The 27,654-nt window shown below is 39.1% G+C and overlaps 3 protein-coding genes across 5 annotated transcripts in view; 1 reads left to right on the plus strand and 2 right to left on the minus strand.

Annotated features, from left to right (window-relative positions):
• lmod2b (leiomodin 2 (cardiac) b) lies at positions 1 to 9,508 on the minus strand. The gene is made up of 6 exons (XM_062065720.1): positions 8,489 to 9,508; positions 8,043 to 8,420; positions 3,090 to 3,350; positions 2,835 to 3,029; positions 2,366 to 2,773; positions 1 to 1,022 (listed from the first exon to the last, which is right to left on the minus strand). The coding sequence occupies exons 1-6, from the start codon at positions 8,762 to 8,764 to the stop codon at positions 996 to 998; spliced, it is 1,545 nt and encodes a 514-aa protein (XP_061921704.1). The 5' UTR covers positions 8,765 to 9,508; the 3' UTR covers positions 1 to 995.
• The window catches only part of LOC133662056 (uncharacterized), a 268,044-nt gene that overhangs the window by 77,189 nt on the left and 163,201 nt on the right, over positions 1 to 27,654 (minus strand). The gene's annotated exons all lie outside the window — the stretch shown is intronic.
• LOC133662065 (kit ligand-like) lies at positions 23 to 26,573 on the plus strand. Of its 3 annotated transcripts, XM_062065727.1 has the most exons (8): positions 23 to 69; positions 2,375 to 2,484; positions 11,932 to 12,045; positions 12,114 to 12,170; positions 12,238 to 12,396; positions 14,150 to 14,309; positions 23,273 to 23,373; positions 25,288 to 26,573. In XM_062065727.1, exons 2-8 carry the CDS (start codon positions 2,440 to 2,442, stop codon positions 25,450 to 25,452), a joined length of 801 nt encoding a protein of 266 aa, XP_061921711.1. In that variant the 5' UTR covers positions 23 to 69; positions 2,375 to 2,439; the 3' UTR covers positions 25,453 to 26,573. The 3 variants fall into 3 exon arrangements, with proteins under 3 accessions (XP_061921711.1, XP_061921710.1, XP_061921712.1); XM_062065726.1 differs by lacking the exons at positions 23 to 69; positions 2,375 to 2,484 and adding an exon at positions 10,780 to 11,669; XM_062065728.1 differs by lacking the exons at positions 23 to 69; positions 2,375 to 2,484; positions 23,273 to 23,373; positions 25,288 to 26,573 and adding exons at positions 10,780 to 11,669; positions 12,831 to 12,975 and having other exon boundaries at positions 14,150 to 14,218.

Consider the following 27,654-nt stretch of genomic DNA (forward strand, 5'->3'; position numbering starts at 1 on the left):
AAGTGTGACCATTTTATTTTTAGCTGTAATGACCCTGAACTGTGGACCGTCTAAGAGGGATTACAGCAGGTATGTCACTTTCCATTACAACAACATACATGTCTTTGAAAAACATCATCATGATTAGTACGAATGCATGCATTAGCCCATTCCACTTCGTCATCACCATGCAGATATTGCACATCTTGCACCATTAACAGTTTAATTGTATCTCGAGGGACTGGGCTTGGACTTCTTTGCATTTTACATGAGGGGCCACATTTACAAGGAAGCAGGAAGTGAGGGTTTATAGCAGGAGTCATTGAAGGGGTTCCCCTTATTGACACTTGGACAGACCATGACAAATTGCTGCAGGAAGTGTTATCCTCATCGCATTCCGTCTCTGTGTTATATCCTACTAAGTAGCACATTACTGGTTTTACTCGCTTTTTAAGTAAAAGGAAGAAATTGACATTGATAATTGGAATTTTAGACATATCTGGTGCATGTTCACAGCTTCTTTTTAGTCTTGCATCTGTCATGTCTGAGCATCCCATCTGTTTCTTTCTATAAGCCCTTCATCTTCCCCATCATATCACAAAACAAAGTGAGTGCTCACTTCCTGCTGCCAGTGATGTCGATCACATATCTGCATTTAGTTATTCTGGGCTGTCACTTGCTACCCGAATAGAACACGCATGAATTAACTGACTCGTGTCTGTTGAAAAATACGATCTTAATGATCTCGATAAAAGAAAAAAAAATACAACCTTTAAACATATTGACAAAAAAACGCTCACAAAAAAGTTCATATTTAGACAAAAAGCATGGCATATTTACAAATTTATGAGAAAAACATGGAAAGAATAACCAGTAAACAAATCTAAAACAATGGAAAATTTAAAAAAAAAAAAATTACATTGCAGTAATTCCAACATTTGTTTTGTTTTTGGCCACGTTGGTCTTCCTCTCCACTCCCAGTAACTATGGCAACATTAATTATTTCCTCTTCTGTATTATAGTAGATGTGAAGGTAGTTCCACCTGTTAAAGAAGGAGATGAGTGTTGGTGTCAGCCGTTATCAAAGCTCTGCTGGACACTGCTATTCATAGCGACAATAAGTGGCAGTGGAATTTGGCAGCTAGCACCGGCTCCATTTTCCACTGTGGCAATGTAACACACACTTAACTCCGTTCATTGCTTGAGTTAGCCATTCATTTAATGTATGGATAAAGCCAGTATGGACAAATGTGTATTGTAAATTGTTTTGAGTCTTTTCCGTCTTCCTGCCGACTCTCTCTGTCCTTTCTCTGCTTTGTGCACCCTGAGGCAGGTTGCCAAGGAAACTGCACAGTCAACATTTTTTTTTGTGCTGCACAACTCAGCACTATACAACTTCTGCCTGTACTGCCAAGTACTGGTGCCATAACCAGAAATTGTTTTTTTTTTAATTGGCTACATATTTTATATTTAACACAGAGTACTGATTCTATTGCGAAATTAATGTGTAAAAATAAAAAACATAATTATCATTACTGTCGGCCCTCCCTGTCCTTTCTCTGCTATGTGTGGCAGAGGATCCCTATGCCTTTTGGTTGCAGAGGAAACAGCATTAAGTATTTCTACTGGCTATTTCTATTCTCGTGGTGGCCTAACCAGCAAAACAAGTACTTCCCTATTTTATATTTAATACAAAGTATGCAGATTTTAGATTGAGCATTTATTGTGTACCGTATTTTTCGGAGTATAAGTCGCACCGGAGTATAAGTCGCACCTGCCGAAAATGCATAATAAAGAAGGAAAAAAACATATATAAGTCGCACTGGAGTATAAGTCGCATTTTTTGGGGAAATTTATTTGATAAAACCCAACACCAAGAATAGACATTTGAAAGGCAATTTAAAATAAATAAAGAATAGTGAACAACAGGCTGAATAAGTGTACGTTATATGACGCATAAATAACCAACTGAGAACGTGCCTGGTATGTTAATGTAACATATTATGGTAAGAGTCATTTAAATAACTATAATATATAGAACATGCTATACGTTTACCAAACAATCTGTCACTCCTAATCGCTAAATCCCATGAAATCTTATACGTCTAGTCTCTTAAGTGAATGAGCTAAATAATATTATTTGAGATTTTACGGTAATGTGTTAATAATTTCACACTTAGTCGCTCCTGAGTATACGTCGCACCCCCGGCCAAACTATGAAAAAAAACGCGACTTATAGTCCGAAAAATACGGTAATAGTGTTTTGTAAATAATTTCCTTGTTCCTGCCAACTCTCCCTGTCCTTTCTTTATGCAACAAAACGAACAAACCCTGCAAGTTCTGCCTAGCAACAACAACAAAATAACCTCATGAATGTTTTCCTTACCTTCCTCAGGCCGCGGATGCTGCTGTTCCGTATGGAGTCCATCAGCTGGTCGTGGGCCGACCTCATGGGCGTGGATGGCCTGCTGCCCTCCTCCCCCCCGCGCCTCTCCACCGACACAGGTCTGAGCGCGTTCTTCAGCTCCTTGAGGATGGAGGTGGTCTCGTCTTTTCCCGCTTTGCCCTTCTTGCCCTTCTTCCCTTTGCTCTTGGTCTTCCTACTGCCCGCTTCATGGCATTTGATCACCTCTGCGATCGTCCTGGTGGGCTTCTTCTTTTCCTGGCGGGGGGGAGGGGGCGGTGGTGGGGGTGGCGGTGGTGGAGGTGGAGGTGGTGCGGGTGGGGTTTGCTTCTTAGCCATTTTGGGTGAGGACCAAGGTGAGGATCTTGGTGAGCTGCAGGGTGTTCCTCTCTGCAAACACAAATGGAAATAAAGCTAATGTTCAGTAGCATTCATTCCATGTGTGATGTACCAGTGCGCTGGTGCGAGGGTTGATGGCTCCTTCCGGTTGCTGTCTCTGCTCCTGCATTCGTTTCTGCCTTTGGCGGTCCTGGTTCCTGGTAAGAATGCCTGTCATGCTCATCCTGGGTCCTGGCAGGTTAAACTGGTAGCCCAGTTTGATCAAGGTGTGGTTTTCCCGCAGTATTTTCACCATTTCCATCTCTACCTGAAGTCAGGCAAGCCATGTAGTCACATGTGAATACTGGAGGTCAACCTTCTCACAAACCTGTCCTCCACACATGTGCCTCTGGTTGTGGAATCGCAGCTCCGTCAGGGTGTTGTTTGCCGGCAGCGCTTGAACCAGCGCCATCACGCCCTTCCCGCTCACGTAGTTGGACTCGATGTTGAGGCTGACGACGGACGAGTTCTCTCGCAGCATCTTGGCAATGGCCAGAGCCACCGGGTCGTCCGCTCGGGTGTTGGCGAGGCTGAAGAGTCGCACGTGAGTGTTGGACCTCAGGGCCTCCGCGAATCTGATAAGAGTGTCCTTTGGAAGACAACGACAGTACCGTTAACAAGTTCTTCTTCATTATGCCTATACTTCCTGGCTAATAGCTCTAACTGCTCATCCAATCAGATTGCCGCTAACCCTTGTGTTTATCTTCATGTGTCGTCATGCCAACACACTTTTGCTGCTTTTCTACTATTCTTAGGTGAAACATTGCAGCTGTCTTGGTCTGCCATGACGACCAACATGCACAATTCTTAACACAGCATAAACACTTTCATTCTGTTACAAATATTATTTTTTGGAAAAGCACATGGTCAATTAAAATTACATGTCTTATTTGGATTTCAAGCTAGAAGACCTCAAAGCATAAGAATATTTAGTGGTTCGGCCGAACACTTTCACATTATCAAAGTTAATATTTAGATTTGTATATGTGGTTAGTTTTAGGGTGGGAGTCTAAAAATAATAATATATAAGTAATGCACTCAAAGTTTCTCATAACGCGGTCATTGGGGTCCGTAAAATTCCTATTATATAGCGATTATTTAATAATACTTTTTCATTTTAACCTTTTTTTTTTTTTCGAAAAAGTTATGGGCGTAGCTCGGCTGCCTTAAGTGCCTGGGTGGATAGTGGCCCCACGTCATATTTTGTTATTTTTATTTATGTTTTTATTTTTTAATTCCTTCTTTTTAGAGACTTTAATACAGATTTACTGTGTAAGTTTGTAAATATGCAATAATTTGGTAAAAAACAAGGCCATTGACTGCTGGAAAAAAAAGGCATGGCACCATCGCATTATAGAACGTTGCATTACAATTGACAGCGTTATATCGAACTTTGAGTGTATTAATTAAAGACCAAATTGGGGCCACAAACAAAATCTTGCTTCGGGCCACACAAAGCCTTCATTCATTCATTTCACATTGTTTTCTGCATGTAAAACTATCATTATTCTCAAATAATTGTGTTTTGGCTTTTTATTTTTGAGTGTCTGGGAAATTACCTGGCTTTTTATTATTGGTAAAAAAAAAAAAAAAGTGCTTCAGTTTTCATCTGATTCGGTCTGCATCTGACCTTTTGGAACAGATCACTAACAAAAACTTAAGGTAGCATTATAGTCTTTTATTATACGAGCACCACTGTAGCAGTCAGGACATTTTCATTTCAGATGTGGGGGGACAACATTGGCTTGACTACGGGGGGCGTGGCTTGAAGGGTTTAGATGCATGTTTTGGTATAATATCAATACTAGGGAAACAAACTGTTTAATCATTTATTTTATGTACAGTTGACCAAAATTAAAAGAGTAAAACAAATAATTTAGGATTTAGTTCAGTGTTTTCTCAAAAAGTGCGTCTGGGAAGATTTTCATTATTTGTATCTATACTATAGTATTCATGTTAGAACAATACACAAGCCTTTGGCAGCATTGCTCAATCTAATCATCTGGTTCTCTGTTCTACTCAGTGGGGGTAGTAAGTACACATAGACACATGCCTACTTACTACCTCTACCAGGTACTCGTAGTAAGTACACAGGAACACATGTGTACTTACTACTTTCACCCAGTATATGTAGTAAGTACACAGGAACAGATGTGTACTTATTACTGCTACCTAGTAGGGGTAGTAAGTACACAGGAAAATATGTGTACTTACGACTCATATCAATCAATCAATGTTTATTTATATAGCCCTAAATCACAAGTGTCTCAAAGGGCTGTACAAGCCACAACGACATCCTCGGTACAGATCCCACATACGGGCAAGGAAAACTCACCCCAGTGGGACGTCAATGTGAATGACTATGAGAAACCTTGGAGAGGACCGCATATGTGGGTAACCCGTAGTGTTAACTACACAGGAACACATGTGTAGTTACTACTCATACCTAGTTGATGCAGTAAAAACACAGGAACACATGTGTACTTACTACTCATACCCAGTAAAAGTAGCAAGTACCCAGGAACACGTGTGTACTTACTACTCATACCCAGTAGAAGTAGCAAGTACACAGGAAAGGGTGTAAATATTACTCATACCCAGTAGAGGTATTAAATATACAAGAACATATGTGTACTTCCTACTCATACTTGTTATCTTTTTAGTTATGCTATATTTTATTTAGTTCTATTTTTATTATTGTTATATATTTACTGTATATATATTTTTATCTTCACAATATGTTTTACTTGTATTTTATCCTTTATTTCTACTTGTCCGTCCATCCATTTCCATCCATTTCCTACCGCTTGTCCCTTTTGGGGTCGCGGGGGGTCGCTGGAGCCTATCTCAGCTGCATTCGGGCGGAAGGCGGGGTACACCCTGGACAAGTCGCCACCTCATCGCAGGGCCAACACAGATAGACAGACAACATTCACACTCACATTCACACACTAGGGCAAATTTAGTGTTGCCAATCAACTTATCCCCAGGTGCATGTCTTTGGAGGTGGGAGGAAGCCGGAGTACCCGGAGGGAACCCACGCAGTCACGGGGAGAACATGCAAACTCCACACAGAAAGATCCCGAGCCCGGGATTGAACCCAGGACTGCTCAGGGCCTTTGTATTGTGAGGCAGATGCACTAACCCCTCTTCCACCCTGCTGCCTGTGATTCTTACTATTTTATATGTTTTATTATTTTTACCTTCCAGCGTTCCTCAGAGGGAGCCCTTTGCATCACGGATTATCGACCATGGCTGTAGGGGGGGGGGGCTTTGTGTCAGCGTCCTGGTGGCCGTGGCCTGGTAATCCCCTGGTGCAAATGGCTCCAGTGATAGTGTTTCTTCACCTGGCTCCTCTGTACTTAGCCATGCATTCATTTGTGCATGTGTGTGTGTGCGTGTGTGTGTGTGCGTGTGTGAGTGTGTGTGTGTGTGTGTGTGTGTGTGTGTGTGTGTGTGTGTGTGTGTGTGTGTGTGTGTGTGTGTGTGTGTGTGCGTGCGTGCGTGCGTGCGTGCGTGCGTGCGTGCGTGTGCGTGTGCGTGTGCGTGCATGATTGATGGATTGGTGGATGTGGGTCATCAGAGTATTGTTTTGAAGTCTGTAAAGCGCTTTATGTTGCATTTCTTTGATGTATGAAAAGCGCTTCATAAATTAAGTTTTGATACCCAGTAGATATAGTAAGTACACAGGAGCACAAGTGTAATAATTACTAATTTCAAGTAGACGTAATAAGTATACAGCAACACATGTGAAATTACTACTCATAAACAGTTGAAGTAGTACATAGACAGGAAAACATGTGTAGTTAATACTCACACTCAGTAGAAGTAGCAAGTACACAGGAACACATGTGTAATTACTACTCATACCCAGTAGAGATATTAAATACACAGGAACACATGTGTAATTATTGCTCATACCCAGCAGAGTTAACAGGGACGCAGAGATGAAGAAGCAATAAAAGCGAAAAGGAGTTGTCCAGACAAATAACTAAATATTATCAAGTTCTTAACAGTGATTCAATTTGGGGGGGGAATTGCTGTCCCTTAGGAGGGTAATGACAGAAAATAAATGAGAAGCACTGATAGTCACACACACACACTAGGTGTGGTGAGATTATCCTCTGCATTTGACCCATCACCCTCACCCCCTGAGAGCAGTGAGCAGCAGCGGCGGCCGCGCCTGGGAATGATTTCTGGTGTTTTAACCCCCAATTCCAACCCTTGGTGCTGAGTGCCAAGCAGGGAGGTAATGGGTCCCATTTTTATAGTCTTTGGTATGACTCGGCCGGGCTGTGAACTCACGACCTACCGATCTCAGGGCGGACACTTTAACCACTAGGCCACTGAGCAAGCTTACTTCATATGTCCCAGCATGAACGTGAGCTAATGCGCCAGCAGGGAATGCCAGAAAAGAAGGTGCAATAATTGTTCCTATTCTCATAGCGGAAGTTTTATTTCAACAACTAAGCCATCTTTGAGTGAAGCACAAGGCTCCTCTTGTTGTAATGTTTTTTTATTTATTTTGCTTGCTTGAAGTTGTGAATCATATTGTCGTTTGGAGGCCAACTCTTCTCTCCACCTGCATCCAAGCTTACTGTCAATCATTGCGGTGCATCACAGTGTACGTACTAATCGAACCCTAACCCTAACCACATTAGGACGCGTTTTAGCACCACTATTGTTTTTAACATCATTGATTTTGTTTGTTTTTGACATTTTTTAAGACTCCATGGTGTCGAACCGCCTTTACAGCCACGTTGTCCATCTGTTGACACAACCTACGGAGCTCTATTCAAACAGTAAGACCCATTTTTAATTAGCATTACTTTTTTACATTTGACGTACTTCAAAACAAGAGGCAAGTTGAATGAGGTTTGTCACTAGGCCACCTACTCATTGGCCTAGTGGTTAGAGTGTCCGCCCTGAGATCGGTAGGTTGTGAGTTCAAACCCCGACCGGGTCATACCAAAGACTATAAAAATGGGACCCATTACCTCCCTGCTTGGCACTCAGCATCAAGGGTTGGAATTGGGGGTTAAATCACCAAAAAATGATTCCCGGGCGCGGCTACGCTGCTGCCCACTGCTCCCCTCACCTCCCAGGGGGTGATCAAGGGGATGGGTCAAATGCAGAGGACAAATTTCACCACACCTAGTGTGTGTGTGACAATCATTGGTACTTTAACTTTAACTTTAACATTTTGTGACACGAGCATCCTTGCTAACAGAGGCATTGAAATATCTAAAAAAAAAACCTGCTATTGGATGTTTTCATGTACCTGCGAGATGTCGTCAATGTTATTCAAGTTGACCTCTGTGAGTTCAGGGTCGTCGCTAAGCACTCGCTGCAGGGCCTCGTCGACAACGGTGGGATTGCTGTTGGGGTCCGCAGGTGGAGGGGGAGGAGTTAGTCTCACAGGCTCCACCCTCTGTGGTTTGAGCAGCGTGGGAGGCTCCACGTCTGCGGCTGCTTGCTCCTCTTCTTCGTCGTCCTCCTCGGTGACGACCTCCTCTTCTTCCTCGTCCTCCTCGCTCTCGTCCTCTTCTTCTTCCTCCTCTTCTTCCTGCATTAGCTTTTTCTGCTCTTTCTCACTTTCGTCGTCTTTTTCGTCCTCCGACGCGCTGTTTCTGTCTGTTACACTCTCATCCTCTTCCTCCTGTCTCAACACACATTTTAAAAATGAAGCCAACAAATGAATATCAATAAAAAAAATTTGCTACCAACCCCTTTAGGAATTTCTCCACCGATCTCATTTTCTAGGATTTTCCGTGTCTCGTTCTCCCAGTATTTCATGAGGGCCTCTCGACTAAAGGTGCCAGTCGGGGTCTTGTCCGTCTGGTCCCTCTGTCGGAGTCCTATGGGCACGTTGGCATCGGGGTCAATGTCCGCAAGCTCTTTCTCCAGCTCAGCCAGCTCTTCTGGGCTGAGCGAGGCCAAAAGCTCGTCCTCGTCCACATCTTCGTACTTGCTCAGCTCTCGGCGGTACCCGAAGCAACTCATGGCCAAATTAGTGAAGACGAGAGGCGTTAAGAAGCCTAGACACTGTTCATCAAGCGGTACCTGAGCTCAAAAACCGTGCACATCCAATAAAAGGTTGCTTGAGATCCCAAAAGTGACTCCAGATTGAAGCAGATTTCTCCAGGCTGCTGGTGTTGTTGTCCACCGCCGTCCTCGTCCTCTCTAATCTCCCTCAGCTGCCGCCCCAGCCTTAAGAGGGGGGATCAGAGGGGTACGTAGCAAAAGTGCGGCCCTCATGATGCACTGTCTTTTTTTGGGAGCCAAGCGCTCCATGAAAAGCATGTGAGCTCAGAGAAGGCGGGCCTGTCAACACAGCACGGTGTCAGACATGCCTGAGGGCCTTTGTTCATGGCCAAAAACAGACAAGGCGACACGCCCAACAACAAAGTCCAGTGCAGACAAACAAATCATGACGTTTAAAAGGCATCGTTAAAGCTCCTCTCTTTACTAAATCATGACACCATTTGTATATTTGACTTGATTGTTGACTCCAAATTTCTGTCCTATGCTGTTCACAGCCACTAGGGGGCATACTTGCTTGGTTACTGAGGCCACTGCTATGATATGTTGTCAGTCCTCAACTCATTTCTTTTGGCTTTTAGCCTCAGAATTTAGATGCAATTTTTGAAGGTGTACAGAATTTTTTTTTTTTTTTAATTAATTTTCCTTTTGTGAAACCACAAAATATATGAAAATTAAATCAAGGATTAAAACAGGAATAATAATTATTATTTTATTTATTTGATTCAAATTTGTGATACCACATTAGATTTACCGAATTTATAGTTTAAAACTATAATAATTTATATTTTATTTATGTAATTTATATTGTGTGATACTACACAATATATCATACTGAATTTAAGGATTAAAACAATAATAATAATAATAATAATTAAACCGTTTTTTAAATGTACTTTATTTATTTCATTGAAATGTTGTGATACCACACAAAAATCATACTGAATCCCACGATTAAAATAATAATAATTCTTAATATTTTATTTATTTTACTTAAATTTGGGATTTCACACAAAACAATCAATTCAGAATCAGAATCAGCAAGGATAAACTATAATTCTTATTATTTTTATTTGTTTTTCCAAAGACATATACCTGGGGATAGGTTGATTGGCAACACTAAATTGGCCCTAGTGTGTGAATGTTGTCTGTCTATCTGTGTTGGCCCTGCGATGAGGTGGCAACTTGTCCAGGGTGTACGACGCCTTCCGCCCGAATGCAGCCGAGATAGGCTCCAGCGACCCCGAAAGGGACAAGCGGTAGAAAATGTATGTATGTATGTTTTTTAAATTAAATGTTGTATTCATTTAATTTACATTTTGTGACATCACACAATATATACTAAATTCAAAGAATAAAACAATAATAGTATTTTTTTCTTAACTTTTCTTTATTTGATTAAAATGTGATATATTACACAACATATCATACTGAATTAATATTAAAACAACAATGATAATTCAGATTGTATTTATTTAACTTTTATTTATTTAATTTGAATATGTCATATCACACTGAATTTGATGATTAAAACTAGTTATAGTAATGTCACAGTTTTTTTAAATTTGAATTTCATTAATTACATTTTAATTTTTTAAATCACACAAAACACAATAATAGTATTCAGTATTTTATGTAATCAACTTGTATTTATTTGATTAAAATGTTGTGCTGTTACACAACATATCATTCTGAATTAATATTTAAAAAATCACAATTCCTATTTTACTTGTATTTATTTTATTTGAATATGTTATACCACACAAAAATGATACGGAATTCAGTGATTAAAACTATAATTATAATAATTATAATATCAAATGTTGTTTTAAATTTGGATTGTTTTTATTTAATTTCCATTTTGTGACATAATAGTATTTAATACTTTATATAATTAACTTGTATTCATTCAATTGAAATGTTGTGATATTACACACTAAATCATACTGAATTTGAGGATTTAAAGTTTAAAAATAATAATGATAATTGTATTTATTTATTTATGGTATTGTTGAAGGAGTTTCTCGTCACACATAATATAAAACAATAATTTATTTTTTTTCCCCCAACGTGCTCGCCTTACTTCATTTAGAGGATTTAAGAAAAAATACAACACACTTTTTACAATACCAATAACAATAAAAATGGCAAAGATTAGTTGAATGAATCGAACTGATTAACAGTAAATAAAACACCAGGACAAATAGTTTAGTTAATTTAAAAAAGTGATAGTTTAGCTACATCAGAGATTTAAAATTTTCAAAATACTGATGCATTATTACAATTAACAATGCATTATTATCTTTTATGGATGCAGAATTATAGATACAATAATCATTTCCTGACCTTTCCTTTGTGCCTGCTGTTAATTGGATGGGAATCTACATGGGCGTCGTTAAGAATCTATGATCTCTCAGATGGAGCCTGGTTAAATATGAAAGGCAATTAAGTCGTCCTCCAACTTGCATTCATTTACATCCAAAGACATATCTCTCGGGGATAACCCAGTAGGACACACCCCTCATTGTAGAGCTGGCGCCCACACTGCAGTGACGAAGCCATTGATCTGTGGGAGTTGATGCAAAAAGTCTCAGACGTGGTCAGCGTGTGACACAGTGACTCAGGCTGTAGGCGGCCTCTCTCCATGCTCGTCAAAAAGGCTTCGGCAGTCTGCTTGGAGGGAGGCAGACAGACGGCCCAGCTTCAAGTTGCACTGTTTGGACCTTACACACACACACACACACACACACACACGCACACACACATGCAGCGGCTCACAGTTATCTTCAGCTTTTGGACTGCAAAGACTCACCTTCATGCAGCAGATTCGGGCAACCTCTCTTTTGGGCTCCATATGAGGAAGAAAGTAAGCCTTCTTATGATATATTTGACAATACCTTGACTTTTAATGTATATCATGTATGATTTATTGTAAGCAGTGCTAAATAGGACATACGTGTTGCAGGATGTCAGGTTTTCACTGTGCATGTGTTGACAAAGGCAGATGAGCTTGTGAGACAATATTGACGTTCTTATTGCATTTGAATTCAGCACGAGAAACACATGCTGTGACAGCGCTGATCAGACCTTTTGCATGTGCAAAGATTCCATTGTCACTTTTTCCACAGATCTTCAAGGCACCTTGTGTCCTCTTTTTGAGCCACTTGTTGACAAGTTTAAGTCTATGCGCTGAGAAATTTGGAACGCCGATAACTGACGATGTGAGCAAGCTGTCACTGCTGGTGAGACGCTGGTTTTCTCCCACGTGACTTGTGATCTGTGTGCTGACTTGTGACTATTTCTGTTGCAGAAGCAAAACATCCCCTTGGATTATGAGATCGCGGTCCAGTACATTCCCAGAGAAGTGGTAAATCCGCAGGACACAGAGTTAAACAGGAAGAAAACGAGGCTCAATGGCGTTCATGTCTTCTCAGGCTGGTGCATGCTGGGTGGTGTTGAACGTCTACCCCTTGGAGCAAAGCCTTCGCAACTTGGCTGAGATGTTTGGCGCCATCTCCTCCAACAAAGACAACATCCTCGTCTTCATCGCAATGGTCAAGAGCCTGCGCTTCACCTTTGACCACGAGGAACTGGTGAGCCAACAATCAGTTCCTCATTTAACAGCTTATAATCAGTGTTGGGACTAGTTTCGGCGGTAACTAGTAATCTAACATGTTATTTTTTATATTCAGTAACTCAGTTACCGTTACTACATGATGCGTTACTGCGTTATTTTACGTTATTTTTATGTAATATCGGTTAGAAACAGAAAATCTGAGTGTGTTTTATTGGAGCGCTGCAGTGTCGTCCTTCTGATTTTTCTTGTGTCACAAGCCGGAGAAGAGAGACGCGCACTCTGTGTGTGTCTGGGTGTGGGTGTGGGGAGGGTGGGGAGGGGGGGGCGTGTCTCATCATGGCGGAGCTGCGTCGAGTTTGTCGAATATGGAGATATTCTCACTACTTTTCTTTTGTCGAGCACAAAGAAAAGAACATTTTAGTTAAATGTAAGTTGTGTCTTGGATCAAAGATCCCATCTACTGCCCAAAACAGCAATTCAAATCTGCTGAAACAGACGAAGCTAGTAAAGAGAGACACAGACTCCGATGCCACTTCACCTCCACCACCACCACTTAAGGATTAACTCTGCCTCTGCTCATCATTCAGCACTGAAGGTACACACACTCTGTCAATTATCTTATATACTCTTTCATTCTAGACTTCTAGAGTGTTTGATTATCACATCACTCTAAATGTATAGACTATAAAGTTCACAAACATAAAGAGGGATCCTAGTGCACCAGGCCAATCTTTCCTTATCTCTAAACTAAAACTGGGGAAATGTGTAGAGTGTTCTGGGCTTCAGACATGATTTTGTTTCAGAATTCCTTCAGAAAAAAACGCCTGGTTAGGCTTTGGGTATGTAGTGTGTGCCTTCCTTGGTTTACAGCTATGCTGTTATTATGCTGTTTGTTACTTATGTATGTATGTTATATTGCAGGTATTTAAAATAGTTTGTCAATTTGTTCTGGCCTGAAATAAATTGGCCCTTTGAAACATATCTTTGTCTTTGTGTGTTGTATGTAGACCACATTGCTTAGCAGAGTTCAGTGATGCAAATGCATGTCAAGTTGATCAACACATTGTATTATTCTCCAGTGCAATAACAGTACTGAAATGAAGGCTTAAAGGGCATTAATGAGAGCTTTAAAAAAAAAAAAAAGAAAAAAATAAGTAACTAAATAGTTACTTTTCACAGTAACGCATTCCTTTTTGGTGTAAGTAACTGAGTTAATAACTGAGTTACTTTTGAAATAAAGTAACTAGTAACTGTAACTAGTTACTGGTTTTCAGTAACTAACCCAACACTGCTCATAATATTGTCTATGGATGTTCCACATCAGTGGTTTTCAAACTTTGTTCACCAATTACCACCTCAGAAAACATGTGGTTCTCCAAATACCAACATAATTAACCAATATTAAAACACAGTAGCGTAGTAGGCCTAAATATTCATTAAAAACAAGGCGGAGGTTTTATTTTACATGTATATTTCATATTTTTGGCCACTGTAACATTACACACAGTTTGAACAGTAACATTGTGTTTTAATGTTTAATTATGTGATTCTTTGGCATACTACTAGATGAAGCCCACTTACCACAGTTTGAGAATCACTCTTCTAGACTGCATCTGACCAACCTAAGTTTATGAGCTTGAACTGGTGAAGCCTACTTGGACAAGAGGCAAAACGTTTTCTAAGACATACCAAACAGTCCACTTGCGATCGATTGAATGCCCTGAGAAGGTTCATTGAATATTTCTGCATTTTCTCATCCCGTCGTACAGGAAACGTCAATGCAAGTCTTCCAGTGTCACTACCAGGAAGAGAGGTTGAAAAGTGGGCTTTATTTCCGCTACATTGAGGATCTCCTCCATGCTGCACGTGAGGAAACATCCAGCTTCTCCTGCAAGCCGCCGACATGTCTCAATACTCAGCAAACACCAGGTACAACATGCATGATGCATGCTTCTTTACCTGCTCATTTCATGTGGATCAATCAACTAGGGATCGACCAATTATCGGCCGGGGCGAATATCGGCCTCTTTCTATCGTATCAGTATTGCATACAATATATACACATATGATACCGGTATTTAGTATTTTTTTAAATGATACTAAAAATAGATAATTAGTCAAGTAGATAGTAATAAACACTGCTCAAGCACCAACCTGTTTGCCCTGTTTGTGAAGAGTTGCCTCTTTTTCCACTGCAGCTCTTACACAGCTACAAACTCCCGCCCCACTCACTTTCTCTTTCTCGTGCAGTGTTGGTCGTTTGTACACGATATATCTCTTCTGCTTTGCTTTTAAAACTTCCCTATTTTGCCTGGAGATCCAGTTTTTGTCTTTCTTTCCCGGCGTCTTACTGGTTTTGTTTTGTTTGTTTCGCTACTGTAACCACCAAGCCTACGTCCTGCGGGCTCATTATCATTCAGTTATTCAGTCAAATAACAACGCAACATACATAGGTGGACATTAAAATGACAGAAAAGATATCCCTGTCAAATATCCCAACTTTGTGTAAATATATATAATATAGGATATTACCCATATTTTGAAATGCAAATGTTGATGCTCCTCTTAGACACATGTAATAAAGGTGTTTGTGAAATTCCCTGATGTTGTTTGATGCTAAATTAACCACAACATTAGTGCTGCAATAAACATTATGTCACTACTGGCCCAACGTTTCCTAAAATATAATGTTAAAAAAAGAAGTTAAAACCTTGTCCAGCTGTTGGCGTATACTATTCATGTTTAAATCACTTTTACTGCAAATTACTTTTGGCTCCAAATTATAGTTATCGGCCTGCTTGACTACTAATAATTTGTAGAAAAAAACATAACGGTCGATCTCTACAATCAACACCTTTATTTCTTCATCATTCTTTCTTTTCTTTTCAAAGTACATTTGTAACACAATTGCAAGCATTCCTCACTCAATATCATTATATTGACATAAAGAAAATGTGTCACCTAACCCAGTGTTGGTCAACCTTTTTTGAGCCAAGGCACATTTTTTCCATTGAAAAAATGCGGAGGCACACCACCAGCAGAAAACATTAAAAAATTAAACTCAGTAGCTGATATTGACAGTAAAAAGTCGTTCTTGCAATTGTTGGATATGACTTTAAACCATTACAGATAATGCCTCACTATACTTGTCTCAAAGTAGGTCTATTGTCACGACCTGTCACATCACACCGTGACTTATTTTGAGTTTTTTGGTGTTTTCCTGTGTGTAGTGTTTTAGTTCCTGTCTTGCGCTGCTATTTTGGTGGCTTTTTCTGTTTTGTTGGTGTTTTCCCTTAGCAGTTTCATGTCTTCCTTTGAGCTTTATTCCCCGCACCTGCTTTGTTTTGGCAATCAAGACTCTTTAATTATCCTTCTTTGTGGGGACATTGCTGATTGTCATGTCATGTTCGGATGTACTTTGTGAATGCTTTCTCTGCTCCACACGCTGTAAGTCTTTGCTGTCGTCCAGCATTCTGTTTTTGTTTACTTTGTAGCCAGTTCAGTTTTAGTTCCGTTCTGCATAGCCATACCTAAGCTTCAGTGTCTTTCCTAAGGGGCACTCACCTTTTGTTTATTTTTAGTTTAAGCATTAGATACGTTTTCACCTGCATGCTGCCTCCCGCTGTCGTCTGCATATTGTGATCATGACAAACCGTGTTCCCGACATCTACAAAGCAATTAGCTACCTGCTGCCACCTACTGATATGAAAGACTATTACAGTTACTCTGCCGAGCTCCAGACAGTACAGACACTCAACAATGGCACATTATTTGCAGATTATAATTACAGTTTGCAAAAAATATTTTTAACCCAATTAGGTGAAATTACATTATCTCCCACGGCACACCACAGTGGTTGAAAAACACTGACCTAACCTACTTTTTGCCACGTAAATTCAACAATAGTTGCGTATATTTATGTTTACCAATATATTGTATTTATATTAGAGGTGCTATGCACCTATTTCCTTGAAAAAGTATGTGATTAATGCCTTTCATGCAAATCATAAAAAATTACATCCTTCTGGCTAATATTATTTTTTATTTTTTTTGTCCCTCAACTGATAAGAGACGGCTATCAGCTAACTGTTTATGCCCTTACACAGTGTGGAGCCGCTCCCGTAAATTATTTATTATCACTTTCATTGCGGCAAATAAACTAAATTTCTTACAAGTATCAGTTAAGAACAAGGATAAACATGATACACACCGAGTAAGAGCAACCAGGAGCAGACAAGAAGACATGCTAATCGCTAAACTCACCGTTTAGTTAGATTGAAACAGCAGGAGAAATAAGTGTTAAGTAAACCGCAATGGATGCCAAATGGGTACCGTTATTGAATTATGCATGATAATGTGAGAGTCCTGTCCATTGGAAGGTTAGCAGAGGGTCATAGAGGGATCTTCTTGCATGTAGGTAAGTCGGAAAGGCAGAGACGTCCCCGATTGATGATTCGAAGAGTGGTCCACCCCGGATTACGACTTGGAATAGCTAGCACCTGCTCCACACTGATTCTTCTCCAGGGTTTAGCCGTGGCCACCTGGTAACCCCTCCATACAGGAGAGGTGGGCAAGACAGAGAAGCGGCAGGTCAACTGGTCTAGAACACAGTCTATTTAAAATATGGAGTACATAGATAAGTTTTAAGGTGGGACTTAAAAGCTTCTATTGAGGTGGCATCACTAACTAAGTAGATTAATAATAGTTAAAGAGAAGATATTATAACAAAAAGTGTTAGTGTGCAGAGGGCAAGGAGTACACACAAGTGGAGGGCGGATCCATCCATATATCGATACCAAGGATAGTATCAGTATGTGATCGGTATTAGGAGTGGAAAATCCACAGTTCAGATCTTATCGCGGTTTTGTGACACGGTTTCCGGTTGAGTTCGGTGTACATTGTTTAATTGTACTCAGTGGTATTGTTCTTTTTTAACACCCAGAACATCATATGTACACGCAAATAATCCACCATTACCATTTATCAGCTGTGGTTCTTACAAAATAATACCTTAAAATAGCTCCTAAATGTTTGACCATTAACATAAAATGTAAGTATACTCTCTTTAGAAGAAAATTATATAATGTCAACATAAAATGAAGTACAAGCTTCATCAGCACAAACATTTTCTTTGTTTAAATCAAAACAATAATGTACAATGTAATTAAATACAAAAATCCTTACATTTATTGGTGCAATACATCTTTGTACAATATTGACCAGTATTTTAAAAAGGTCATTTTATGATTTATTTCTACATTTAAAACACAACATGTAATGATGATTCTATGGTCAACATTTTGCACAGATTATGTTTTACAGACCGTTTGCAAGATGCTTTCTGACAGTCTCTTTAGGACGCGCCGTTTTGTGGGCGGTCATATTTACGTTCCTCAACTTCGACTGCATTTTCTCCCTGTCAGCCATGTTGTAGTTTTAGTGCTCCTATATGGAGTCTACTGACATATATACGTTTGAACTATACACTACTTCGTATTACAAACGGCCATAGCGGAGGATGCATGTGCATGCTAGTCTGCCCCACAACAAGAAAATAGAGAAAAAGAAGGAACTTGTTGACTACAACTTTGGACTGCAACTGAATAAAAATGTAGGACTTGCATTAAGCTCTTGGGGTAAACGTCTACTACATATGGAGATATCCGCTGACGTAACTAAACCAAAATACATCACTAAAGTCTCTAATTTCAAACAAGTTTGGAAGAAGGCAAGATTGTTTTATAAACATCTCTGCCATGCCTCCATGGTTTGATTTCACATTTCACGTATTGAGATCCCAAATACACAAGACAGGTGCCAACAGGTAAGAAAAGTTGGTTTTGCATAATAGGATCCCTATAAGTCAAAGCATCAAACAAATGTAGCAATGAGTGCATATGTACTGTAAGCTACTTTTTTTTAAACCTTTATTTTGTTAGCGTGGTCAGACCAGATGTTGCGCACAGTGCTTTTATTGTAAATGCTGAAAGTGTGCCGCTGTTTAGTGTTGTACGATACCACTGATTTTCTTTCCAATTTGATACTAAGTAAAATTCAGGCTGGTATCGGCGATATCAATCCGATACCGATACTTTGTGCAACTACACCTATCCATCCATCCATCCCTCCATTTTCTACCGCTTATTCCCTTCGGGGTCGTGGGGGGCGCTGGAGCCTATCTCAGCTACAATCGGGCGGAAGGCGGGGTACACCCTGGACCTAGTGTCTGCCAAAATTATAAAAGTTATTATTATTTCAAATAGTGGCATATCTCATAGCATAAATAATATAGGAAAATTGTTATTTATTTATTTTAAATATATTGAGGTAGTGGCATGAATAAAAATATAGCCAAGCTAATACAACAAAAAATCAGAAGACAAAATCATACAAAGTACACGAAAATGGTGTTTCAAACCATAAAAAAAAGTAAATAAGTAAAATAATAAAAGTATTAACATAAATTAATTAATAAGAACAATTATTAAAATAAAAAGGAATTCACAATTCAGTTACATGAACAGGATCATGTGAAAATACTGAACAAGTAAACAACACTTAACAAAAGCACCCAACATCGACACATTGCCTCATTCACAACTCAGTTTAGTTACTTTTTTACACTGTGTTCCTGTTAATGATACACATTATCTCAAATAACCAAAGTATCAAAAGTATCGATATTTTGATTTGAGAATCGATATTACAACCTAAATATCTGGTATTGGCGGTATTGATATTTCAGTATTGATTCGCACATCACTGCTGCTGTTCTTCAGGGCACTGGACGGCTGCTACTGTATGTTTTAGAGTGAGACGAGGCGTACACTCAGTAACACTTAACACTTTTAGTATTAGTATTAGAATGTTATTAAATATTAGAAGCTGTCAAGTTATCAGTAACTTACCAGAGACGATGTTTAAGACGCTACAATTCCTGGCATGATGTCATCCACAACAACACAAGCAGATGAGATATGTTGTCCTGGCTAGCATTAGCATTAGCCTCTTAGTTTGTTTTCACAGGAGGGGGTGTGTGATGTTTGATTGATTGATTGAAACTTTTATTAGTAGATTGCACAGTACAGTACATATTCCGTACAATTGACCACTAAATGGTAACACCCCAATAAGTTTTTCAACTTGTTTAAGTCGGGGTCCACGTAAATCAATTCATGGTACATATTTGATGGACAATAAGCCCTGCCTGAAACACGATTTTACCACACAATCGTTTCTTCTCCTCAGAATGACAGCATCCTGGCAGGCACAAGTCATTGATATATTGATATTCTTCGCCTCACAATGCACATGATCGGAAGTATGCGCTCCAAACTGATAAGTAACACAAAGTAAAAACATATGATCTGAGCTACACATTTTCTTATACTACAGTGATTATAAAACTACTGTATGTGTATGGATGTTCTCATTCATCCAGGTCATTGTATTCTCAGGGCATTCAATCGGTCGCAAGTGGACTGTTCGGCTTATCTTAGAAGACGTTTGGCCTTTCATCCTAGTAGGCTACATCAATTCATGCTCATGGACTTAGATTGGTCACATATAGATAGATTATATCTACCTTTTTTATTTACACATTTTTTTTTGGTGAGTTTTGTTATTGTTTACAAATTCAAGTAATAATTCCTGGACACGGGAGGATTTTGAGTGCAAAATACAAAGGATTTAAAAGAGTAGTCGATATTGGTTTTTGTATTTGTTTAGTTATTGTGTACTATTGACTTTTTTGATCAAACAATTGTACAAAATAAAAGACATTAAGGAGCTCCCTTAACTATTGTGTTGATATTGTTACACTGTCAATAGTACCCAGCATAAACATTTTGAAAAATGGACGTTGTGTGTACATGTGACGATTTCACTAATGGATATCGGAATCAGCAGCATAAAACCTGAATGGGAACATCCCTAATATTAAAAACAGGTGCATCTCAGTAAATCAGAATTTCTTTTAAAGTTGATTTAGTTCAGTAGTTCACTTGAAAAAAGTCAACTTTATATATTCTATAGATTCATGAGAACAAAATAGTCAGTTACGCTACAATCATCATACAACGTACAGCTAATAAATCCCACAAATTCAGCTTTTTATCAAATTAGAAACATTGTCAAAAATAAAATATTAAATGTTTAAGTCGAAATACAGGAGAAACCAAAATAATAGAATGTTGTGCAAAGGTTTGTTTATTCCCGCAATTCGATTTACAAGGTGAAACTAATATCAAAGACTATAAAAATGGGACCCATTACCTCCCTGCTTGGCACTCAGCATCAAGGGTTGGAATTGGGGGTTAAATCACCAAAAATTATTCCTGAGCGCAGCCTCCGCTGCTCCTCACTGCTCCCCTCACCTCCCAGGGGGTGGGTCAAATGCAGAGGATAATTTCACCACACCTAGCGTGTGTGTGACTATCAGTGGTACTTTAACTTTAACTTTAATATATGAGATAGCCTCATAACATGCAACTCAAGATATGTCAAGCCTTCTCTTGATATAGGTTTGGTGATCCGGAGTTACAGATTATGAAAACCTTGAATTGAAAATCTCAGAAAGTGTAGGGTTTTCCAAAACTTTAACATTATAACAAATAAGTGCTTGACATATCTCACTTTGTTTGTAATGACTTTATATCACATATTAGTTTCATATTTGAAGTTGAATTGCTGACATGAATTAACTTTACAGAATAGTCAATTTTTTTAGTTTCACCTGTATTTGTATTTAGTAATATGTATATTTTAAATATGACATTTTATTAACAAGTTTAAATTATTAGATATTGTAAACTACTGTGTCATGCTCTAATCAGCGTATGTTGGTTTGAACTGAACTCAAATCAAATAACTTTTGCATCATATTCTAATTAATTGAGAATGCACCTGGATGTATAACATAATGTACTATAACAAGATTTTTAAAAATTTGTTTTTTGTAAAAATCAAAATATATTGTATGTAAATTGTAATTCATTTTTATTGTAAAAAAAAAAAGAATAATCACTTGCATCTTTAAAGGTGCCACATGTAGTAATGTGGCCAGAATTGGTACTGCAATCACAGTCAAAATTCTGTAGTACCCTCCCACTTTCCATGACTGAGGTTGCCAGATACGTTGCCAGATACGCAGCCAAATCCGAATCCTACTCCAAGGAACTTCAAATGGCAATTGACGAGTCCTACGCTGTGGGTTTCTCTTGTTTATGCTTCTTGCAAGATGGTTTACTAAGTAATTATGCCACATTTTACTGATGTCGATTAGCCAAATGTATTTGTAAATTTACGCAGCAATATTTTCGTCAGGACAGATTGTTGGCATTACCCTGCTAAAATGTCTAGTTTGACCGCACAGACCACCATCGAAATAATTATATATAATAAAATATTACATATCGCATAGGCCTACTTTGATGGCAAGCCAAGGCCAACAGTAAAATTACCGCCACATTTTTTTGAGCATAAACTCCATGTTGCATCCAACCTGACGCACTGCATTCTCTTCCATGTACGCACATCACCATCTTTCAGTGCAGAGTGCAATTCTATGAGCCAACCCACGTTACTCAAAAACCACGTTACGCATAAATCATATAGCCTACTACCATGTCAATACACAAAGTAGAACATCATTACATGTAATGCATTATATTGTGCCAAGCAATTACCACCCCAATGTGCCTGATGCAGAAACCGCAATTAGCCGTGCTAATGTTGGAACGCATTACCTCAGCATATAGTGAATAAAATAGGCACTGACACTACCCATATCCACATAGGTTTTATTTGTCGAAAATATATTTTGCCCTGTCAGTTGGATGACACATCGACATACAGGCTAACAGGCATATATGTCCCCCGTTAGCCTATATGTCGATGTGTCATTGACTGGGCTGGCATGCTAAGTTACACTAGTGTGATGGTGCTTTGCGCCTAAGCATTCGTTGCACGAATATACTAGCTTTGTTAGACAAGATCATAGACTGTATTGGACAATATAGTTTACATACGAAATGTCCATTTCCATTTATTACAAGTAATAAGAAAACATAAATGCCGGACTTACCTATTAAGGAGGAAATTAGCAAGTTTGGCGTCAGATGAAAAAATCTTCTCCGCCTTCAATCGTCTCCATCTTTCAAAGGCATCCCGATACAAATCCTTGTTTTGTTCTTGGCTTTGTCATGAATAAGTTGAGAAACGTAACAACGCCTTTTAGATTTACTAAGGTCTGACATGTTTAGTAACTTAACCAGTGGCAGTAGCTCGACAAAGAGGGCGATGTGTAACTGGCAACCTGGATGTGACACACTCACTGACTTTTTATTTGGTCAATAGGTGGAGGGGGTGGCATCAAAATGAAAACAATAACAATATTTCGGGGCTGTAAATCTAATTTTGAAATGAGCATATCCTGGCTGAACTACCGTTATCAATTATAAAGGTATTCGAAAAGAACATGATTTATTAATGCCTTTTGACATATAAGGGCCATTTAATGATGACTTGACATGAAATTATTACATATGGCACCTTTAAATATTTGGCATTCTCAAACACAACAAGGGGGTATGGTTTTCATGTGCTAGTCATTTCAGTGGCCAATAGGGCAGTTAAGATGGAGCCCTATGAATTCTGCCCAGAAACAGGTAAATATACAATTGTGTCCACATCTGTCAATGGAAATCTATGGAAAAGAAAATAACATTTTATTTCAGTATGGATGTTTTGTCATATAAAAAATGACCATAATGAAAAGTATCTCTAATAGTACACAAAGTGGTGGCGGATGGGTTTTAATAGTTAAAGATCAGGGCAATGATCATGTTTCTCCCAGTGAAACTAAATGATCCTATAATGTGTCCTTCTTTTAGGGGGTCACATGGAAGGTCGGGGTTACAAATGGTGGAAAAGAACGCCGTTGCTGCTTCTTTTTATTCCAGTAACAGCCTGTGTGGCGTTCGTCGTGTGGCGGGTGAGTAGAATAACACTTGATGGACGCTGTTATGTAATGTCATGTGATAAATTTTCCGCCTTTTATCTTTGCAGCAAATGAATATTACACAAACCATATCATCGTCCTGTAAACAATGAGAAGACTGAAAACTCAAATAATAATGTTTTGCTGGCGTAATTTTATTTCATACAAATTGACTCATTTTTGGATAGCAAAGAGCCATTTCAGACTTTGTCTATCCAGACATGAAGGCTATTCAATGCATGCCACAAATTAATGTGGTTTCACCCCCAAATTTGCCTTTGAAAAAAAATAAAACATCTGCTGAGGCATCCTCATTTTAAAAATATATCAATATATTTGTGTAAAAGAAATAACATACAGCAGTTCTATACAGGAGTTTAAAAATGCTTACAAAACATTGGAAAAAATATTGAATAAAAATGAAATCTGAATATAAAAAGTATATATTTTTTGAAATGTAGTTCAAAATGCCAGGATTAAAAATTTGAAAATTTATTAATATATAAAACAATACAATAAAAGTCAACAATAAATACATGTAAATCTAATTAAATTAAAATATATAACAATACAATAAATTAAAACAATTCATACATTTAAATCTAATGAAATTAAAATATATAATAAAATAATTAAACAATTAATACATTTAAATCTAATGAAATTAAAATATATAACAATACAATCAATTAAAACAATTAATACAGTTAAATCACACACGTCAAACTCTGGCCCGCAATATTATTTAATATGGCCTACCATGTCATCTTATGTGGTCCGCTGCATTATTTCTTGTGACCCACCGATTCATTTTACATGGCATGCCGCAGCATTTTTTGTAGTCAGCCGAAGCATTTTATGTGGCTCGTCGCATTATTTAATGTGGCTTGCTGCTTCATTTTATGCGTTATGCCACATGAATTTGTGTAGCCCTCTACGTTTTTTAAAATGTAATATGCCGCATTAATTCATGTGGCCCGCCACGTCAGTTATATGTCCTGCAAAAAAGGCTGGAAATAATAAAACACTTTCTGACTATGTATTTGTTCTTTCAATTTGGACTGAAAATTTTATTATCTGATCCTGCAACAAGCAAAGCAAGTTATCGATTAATCTGTTAGTAAAAATGATAGTAATCAAAAAGAGTTTCCTATGCAAATTGTGTAACAAGGCTATTACGTCTATGGATATTCTCATTCGTTCAGGTCATTGTAATCTCAGGGCATTCAATCGATCGCAACTGCACTATTTGGTTTGTCTTAGAAGACGTTCGCCTCTCATCCAAGTAGGCTTAATCAGTTCATGCTCATAGACTTAGATTGGTCAGATCAAGTGTAGGGGTTTTTCTTAGTACGATAGGGCAAAACCATCATTGACCAGGCACACCCTCCTGGTATTGGAGCATAAATATTTGGGGTTTTAGCACCAGCACCTAGATTAGATCTGACCAATCTAAGTCTATGAGCATGAACTGCTGAAGCCTACTTGGATGAGAGGCGAAACGTCTTCTAAGATAAACCAAACAGTCCAGTTGCGATCGATTAAATGCCCTGAGAGGCTATTATACATTTATATTCATTTATATTCATTGTTACACGCGGCCCTCTGAGGGCAGCCATAATTGCAATGTGACCCTCAATAATAAGGAGTTTGGCACACCTGATTTAAATCTAAAAAAAATCTAATATCATGAATAAAAGCTTGGTGACACTTTATTACAATCTCAGCAATACCGCACGGATGCTGATGTACTCTCGCCATGGTAAGCACTTCCTGAAAGGAAATTCCTGTTAAAGCGCTCATTAAATATTCAGCAGTGCTTGGAGGCTGCCCTATTAGCTTGCCTAATGACGTCTGCTTCCTCCTATCCTAACTATTTTTCTTTTTCCTGGCTTTCTCGCTCTTCAGGTAACATATCCAAGACATTTACCAGTGTGCCATGCTGAAAATATCCAACTGGCAGCGCCTTGTGGCGTGATTCCGAGCATGTCTGTCTCCATCCCGCTTCGAACGGACACCAGCAGTCTCCCAGAGGAGGATGCTATCCCGGGCATGCCAGTGGCTGAGGAGTGAGGAATCTGCACAGGACAAGATTTGTGTGAAACTTTTCTGCTCCTGATGCTCAAAGTAAGGTCCATATATGGATGCTTAGATGAGTTTGGTGAACTTTCACCTCACAAATGCTGTTCTGGAGCAAGACAGTCTTCCCATTTATACTAAAGAGAATTTAGCATGGGGGTTTCCCACATTGTGTATGTTGTTAAGCCATACAAACACGTGATGCGTTCCAGCGACTCTTGCACTTGTTGTTGGCTAAAAAACAGCTGGTCCAAAAAAGTGCGGTTCAACAAGAGTCCCACTTTGTATATCAAAGCTCAGCAGCAGATGGCACAGATAGAGTTGTGAATCCTTCCATTGTGCCCCAGTCATCTATTGCTTCTTCTTCTTCTCTTTCTTGGACCTCAGTGAAGAGCGCTGGACTTTTTTTAATGGCTCATTCACTGAGTCAATCCAGTTCAGTCATGAGACTGAGCGGAGAGTGAGTGCTCTTGTCCGGGATGTGTCACAGAGACAGGAGCGTGGAGGAGATACAGACAGGGCGGATGGGATGAGCTCAGCGAGGCGCATAAGAGGGGGGCTTGTTCTCGCCATAAAAGACGTGGCCGTAGGCCGAAGGAAATGCCACTCGCAAACACAACTGATGTCGGCACAGCTCCATGAATCAGCGCGGCAGGAATCTCTGTAGACCGCAGCAACTCAACTATGGAGAATGATTCAGATTTCAATAACAGTTTTTGCTATCTGATTGACTGCTTTGCAATAACACCTTCATTGAAAGATCACAAAGGTGTCAATTTGTACATTTTAATGTGAACTATAACAGCTTTCATGAAAGGTTTGTCAACAAACCAAGCAGTCCAGTTGCGATCGATTGAATACCCTGAGATGACAATGACCTGGATGAATGAGAACCTTCACAGACTAGCTTTTATGAAAGTGGTTTTTGGTTGTGTTTTTAATGTAATAGCAATTTAGTTTTTTGGTAACATGTATCGCTATTAAACTGGCCACTGTGCAGGGATTGTTGTTTGACTGACTGACTGACATTCATATTTTTGCCTGGCTTATTTAGCTACACAACAGGCTCAAAATATTAAAAAACAGCTATAAAAATAATGAATTGGTTGTGAACCGCGGGTTAAAAAAATAAACCCATCAAAGTGTTGCATACAGCTCTTGTATTATCTTTTTAATGAATGTTGTTTTTTGTTAATTTGTCTGTTATGCTTGTAACGTTACCTCTTTGTGTGTTATTGTTTTTAGGACATGTGCGTATGCTTAAGCACTTATTTATTTTGTGTTTTGTATTTAAAAGATCTTAAGAAGAAATCCCCTTTTTCATTTATAGGAGGGACAGAAGGATGAGTGCATTTGCCTCACGATGAGAAGGTCCTGAGTTCAATTCCCAGGCACGGGGTCTTTCTGTGTGGAGTTTGCATGTTCTACCTGTGACTGCATGGGTTCCCTCCAGGTGCTCCATCTTTCTCCCACCTCCAAAGACATGCACCTGGTAAAGGTTGATTGGAAACACAAAAATTGGCCCTAGTGTGTGAATGTTGTCTTTCTATCTGTGTTGGCCCTGTGATGAGGTGGTGACTTGTCCAGGGTGTACACCGCCTTCCGCCCGAATGTAGCTGGGGTAGGCCCCAGCACCCCCGCAACCTCGTAGAGCAGACCTGGGCAAATTAAGGCCCGGGGGCCACATGCGGCCCGTAAAGCTTTTCATTCTGGCCCGCCGGACATTCCCAAATTATTGTTTTTAGATCTTTAAGATGGAAAGTGTAGCTGCCATTATGATGTGCAGTGATGTTTTCTAATGACCGTAAGTTTTCAACTATACTAAGTCTTTCAATGGTTGGAATCTGCATGATATATTAGTTACTATGGTCATCTAATCAGTTACTATGATAATCTACGTCTCAGCAACTCAGACGAGGCACCAAGCAGTGTTGGGCGGGAAGCGTTTCCACAGACGCGGAAGGAGATTTTCACAACAAAGTTCTAAAGCTTAGTGATGTATCAGATATCAGATTGTAGGTTGGTTTATTTTGTACCCTTCGCGTTCATATTTCACTGCTTGTTGCATTTTTGTTGCGTTTCACTTGATTGTAAAATATGTCGATCGAAAGGGGGTGTGACATTCATATTTTGTCAATATTCAGTGTTTTATCCTTCATAGAAAAATGTAAAATTCCATTCCGTTTTTTAAGGCGG

Source organism: Entelurus aequoreus, linkage group LG12 (assembly GCF_033978785.1).
Source record: "Entelurus aequoreus isolate RoL-2023_Sb linkage group LG12, RoL_Eaeq_v1.1, whole genome shotgun sequence".
Lineage (NCBI taxonomy): Eukaryota > Metazoa > Chordata > Actinopteri > Syngnathiformes > Syngnathidae > Entelurus > Entelurus aequoreus.